The sequence below is a fragment of the Electrona antarctica genome, assembly GCF_951216825.1.
Source record: "Electrona antarctica genome assembly, chromosome: 13".
Lineage (NCBI taxonomy): Eukaryota > Metazoa > Chordata > Actinopteri > Myctophiformes > Myctophidae > Electrona > Electrona antarctica.
The window spans coordinates 16,672,804-16,677,803 of record NC_136794.1 but is presented as its reverse complement, the minus strand read 5'-3'; the positions used below and the strand labels follow the sequence as shown (position 1 = coordinate 16,677,803).

The following is a 5,000-nucleotide window of genomic DNA, read 5'->3' as shown; positions in this document are numbered from 1 at the left end:
CCAGCAGCGTGGGCCCCCTAGCCGCTCGCCTCCGCAGACCCCCTCAGCCAGATTCCATGTTTATTTTCCCTAATAACTCTCACTAATACACCAGCGCTGTGAATTTTATTAACGAGGGGTCCTGTACGAGCCCTCAGCGGGGCTGCCTGAAGCGGACCTTGTGTGTGTGTTTGTCTACAGCATGTGTTTACGCACACACTTACGTGCCTGCGTGTCCAGGCAGCGATGCATGTAGTGAGTGAACCACTTTGAACCTGGTGTCCCTGTGTCGGGCGTGTCATCATTTTGTGTTAAGAAAATGTAAAAAAAATTAAACAAAATAAAATTATAATAATAATTGTGGAAATAGCAGATCTACAAGTTCACAACGCTTCAGATCATGACGTGGCTGTGAGCTTGGATATCTGGTCAGACAGATGTTTATCTTGGCTGCTTCTATTGTCTCGCGCTCATCAAGATTTTCCGTTCCCTCCGCTCACGTAAAATTACATCTATTTTTCAAATGACTTAGCCTACAGACACCGGGGAAGGAATCTGTATTGATTACCTTAATCCACTGGTTCTCAGACTGTGGTCTGGGGACCCCCAGGGGTCCTTGACGAGGTTCCAGGGAGTCCCCAGGAAAATAAGTTAATATATCATCAACATCTGTTTAACCATTTTAACCGCTATACATCAGCAATTTGAAAGTAAGCAATCTGCAAGCTCACAACTCGACACATTGTGAGCTTGTAGATCTGCTATTATCAAAGAATTCTTGAGGAATTGTGATATGGAATATCTTTGCACATTTTAACAACACAAATCGTGTATGGGGGTCCGTGGCACTAACCGTTTTCAGATAAGGGTCTGCAAATACATATTAATTTGAGGGTCCTTGAAATGAAGAGGTTTGAGAACCAGTGCCTTAGTAATGTCCATAGAAATGTCAGCATGTTCTCTGAACAACAGTATACCTTTCAGGGTGTCGATTGACACGGAAAGCAAGGAACAGCACAGGGAAGGAACGTTGCTTATAGTCCTTTGCATGGGTTCCATCAAAGTTCAGAGCGAGGACTCTGTTTTGCATTGAAAATCGATGTTTATGGCGAATAGTGACAATTAGCCGATCTACAAGTTCAAAACGTGAGCTTCTTAATCAACTATCAGTAGGCTATAGTTGGCCTGTGATGCACACGGAACTGCCTCTGAACTATCCTGAAAGAGACCTATGGTTTTCTGGGCACAGAGAGGCGGACCCTCTCCCAGCTGAGACAGCCGGGGATTTCCTTTTAGTTCACCAACCTATGTGCCCGCCTCCCCACCCCCCGCCCCCCGACTCCACACAGCGGAGAACACTGACATCACCACATTTGGAGTGACGCCCCTCTACACTCTTATTGGTTAGCGAAAAAAAATACAAGGTTCACTCCGCTCGTATGCCAGTTCTCATGAATGTCTCGACCAGGTGTTTTTTTCTCCTTTGAAAACAAAATGCCTGCGGTCTCCGAGACTACCTCTGAACTGCTGCGGAATAGCTCCCGAAACCCCTAAACACCATGTGACTCCCTGGCGTTCAGTGCTAAGCACTGGACTCCCGGTCCTAACACTATGAGACTGAATCCCACTCCCTAAGCAATTTTTCTACTTTATCGAAAATGCATCGCAAATTATTTTATTAGGATTAAGTTTAGGTTAGGCATTTTCAACCACTCGGCACACTTGGTGATAACGGATTACAGCCCCTAATATTAAGGTAGGAAGTAGTTATAGGCAAAAAAAACAACGACGGAGGCGTGCAGTCTGAAGTGGACTTGAGCCTCTGTGCCGAACGTTGGCTGAAGTCCACTTCAGCCAAACTCAGCGCCGTTCGTGTTACGTCCCAATAGGGACAGAATGGTAAAGTGATGTCGCCGTGCCAGCGCCTCGGCAGTGCTGTCCACCTGGAATGTGATTATTATGTGAAGCAGTGACTGGGGGGGCGTCGCCAAGTTACAGCGATCCGCTGGGGAAAGGGAGGCCGGCTTCCAGAGAGACATTCATTAAAGGAGGAGGCTACAGGATGAGCTGCAGGGTGTCTGAACTCTACTGTCCTCTCAGGCTCTGACGCACATTCTCCTCCAACCAACTTTCCACAGGCCCATTTCGGACTTTTACAGCGACACTCAAACAGTTTAACAGCTTCAGCCTTTAAGAATGGCGCTTCAGCTAGCTGCTAATGGGCGGAGGGGAAGTGTGGAGGTGGCTAGCGGTGGTGTCAGTGGGGTTGTGGGGTTTAAGAACCCACTCTAGGTTCACCGAGGACTCCCAGAGCTGTTGCGGTGGGTCTGTTGAATTTATTAGTGCATAAATTGATTTTTAATGTGGATTTTCGTGTGCTGCCGCTTTCCAAAACTAACGACCGGGGATGAAGCGCATATTTGCTACACCCCAACTCTCCCCCACTTTCCTCCTCCACCAATAAAAAAGAGCCCTCTTCTTCGGGTCGGAGCCCAACCGCGAGGGCCATTAGCCAGCAGCGCTGGGTCAATACGGCCCTCTGTCCTCTCTAGGAGAACCACCAGGCCTGCAGAGCAACCCCCAAGGCGGACCACATCACTACCAGCCTGGGTAGGACACAAAATAAACGTGGGGTGATGGTGATGGAGGGGAGGGGCGGGGGTCTGCGGGTATCTGAGCAAACAGCCCTTTGCAAACAAGAGTGGGCACGGCAACACACTCTGGTGGTCACCGAGGATGGTGAAGGTGAAGGTGGAGAGGGAGGGAGAGAGAGAGAGAGAGAGAGAGAGAGAGAGAGAGAGAGAGGGAGGGAGGGATGTTTGACTAAATGATTGCTGTCATTAGGAAGCTGATTGGCTGAGGTGGCTCTGTTTCCTGGACGTGAGGACGAGTGACTTACAGTCACGTATAGACACAAACATGGCAGAGCTTTCACCGAGTGGTTAGACACGATGAGAGAGAGAGAGAGAGAGAGTGGGGGAGAAAGAGAGAGGGAAGGGGGGGGGCGGAGAGAGAGAGAGAGAGAGAGAGAGAGAGAGGGGAATGGGAGGGTAGAAGGACAGAAAGAGAAATGGAGAGAGAGACAGGGAGGAAGACAGGTGATATTGATATCGCCCTTTGCCCTCGGATAGGTATTGGATTAAGATATTTGAGACATTCTCTGATATTTTGAATATTCATATTGACCCCGATCCTGTACTAATTATTCTGGGTTTTGCCAATCTACAAGCTCACAACGTGTCGATCGGTTAGTTGAACTGTTCAAAAATGTTTTTTAAAATAGTAAAAAAAAAAGCCAAAGCAGTTTAGGGATAAGGGGTTTAGCATGGACACAAATAGAGCCCATGATGCTTTCACCTAACCGGCGGCCATTTTTTGGTTCCAGTTCCGAACCGGCTAGGGTTCTGGACCAATTCATTTACAGTGGAAACACTCTGGACTGGTTCAATATTAGGCGGTTCAACCCCGGTGGAAAAGGGGGCTAATGTGCTTGCGTGCGTGTGTGTGTGCGTGTGTGTGTGCGCGTGTGTGTTGTGTGTCTCACCGTCCACAGGGCTGATGTAGTCTGGTAGGTGCGTAGCGGCAGCCGCTGCCGCGGCCGCGGCGGCGGCTGCGCTGCTCTGCAGCAACAGGTCTCCGTACGGGCTGCGCTGGCTGGCGGCGGACGCCATGAGGTGGTAGAAGTCCGCAGGGTTGGTGCCCGGAGGGACGGGGGGCAGGCCGAACAGAGCACGCTCCTTCAGATGCTCATGGGTGACTAGAGGGAGAGAGACACACACACACACACACAATGAATGAAGGGAAACATCTATATAACATCAAATAATGTGGTGTGCCTATGTGCAGCGGACCTGCATGCATAGCCGCGGGTGATGCAAAATAATGAATAATTGATTCAAGTACACGTTCAGTCTTGAGTTTAATTAATATCAAACTTTGGTCTGCAGTTGCCTTTGTCCCACAGTTCTAGCGGGTGTTCGAATAATGTTCGAATGCTATCAATCCATATCAACCAGTAGGTAACCACTTATCAAGACCATGCAATGGAGCCAGCAGACCCTACTGGAGCGGAGACGTTGTTGTTGTTGCCCGCCATTATTGTCCGACTACTTTGGCCGCATTGGAGTTTTCCGGCAGAGGCATCAGTCGTGGAACACCCGCGGCAGGCGGCAGTGTTTCTCGGCGTCATCAGTCCGACACCCTACCCAAAACCCTAACCCTAACCGCAAGCACGACGCAACGCATGTCGGACCAACGCACTGCCTCGGAACAGGGCGGCAGTGGAGTTCCCCGGCAGTGCTGCGGCTGTTTCCGGCAGTTTCCGGCAGTTGCGGCGTCTGGAGTGGGACCGACACTGCCGCGAAACGGAGCTGTCATAATCCACCCACCTTCCCCGGCAGCGCCACGTCTCATTGGCGATGCCGGAGAATGCACTCGCTCATTCTGTCGGGTTGGTCGCGTTGTCCAACTACTACTAACCCTAACCCAAATCTAACCCTAATAACTGTAAAGTTAAACAGCACATTTCCAGAAGGCCTGAACAATACAAATGATAATTAAAATGGAAAACGGGGGAGGAACCAAATCAAACTTTAAAAAGCCATTGAATCCCAAACCTCCAAATTGCTCTCAATTACATGAGATAGATACTCCAGGGCAATAGCATAAACACAAAGAACAATTTAGATTCAAAATCAGACCATGACTGCTGATGGTCTGACATTGACACTAATGGTTTTGACACCAATGGGTGTAAGTAAACATGCTTAATCCCCTCAAAGGTAATCACACATTAAGCAGTTGACCTCCAGTAACCTCATGAGGTGACTAGATTAAGCCAGACTAAATCTAAATATAACATTTAGAAATGTTTAGTAATTTAGTAAGTAAGACTAAAACATAATTGCCATGCAGACTCTTCTTCAACAAAGATGGTGAAAGCAAACATTCTTTGTTCTGTATTTATACATACAATTGTATGGTACAGATTACAGAACACTGAAGTCCTTAAACCAGAAACC

The 5,000-nt window shown here is 48.5% G+C and overlaps 1 protein-coding gene across 1 annotated transcript in view; it reads right to left on the bottom strand.

Moving 5' to 3' along the window:
- gli2a (GLI family zinc finger 2a) overlaps positions 1-5,000 on the bottom strand; it is a 100,128-nt gene that overhangs the window by 23,755 nt on the left and 71,373 nt on the right. Inside the window, 1 exon segment of the mRNA XM_079518907.1 lies at positions 3,524-3,736. Within this exon segment, the coding sequence (XP_079375033.1) occupies positions 3,524-3,736 (213 nt within the window).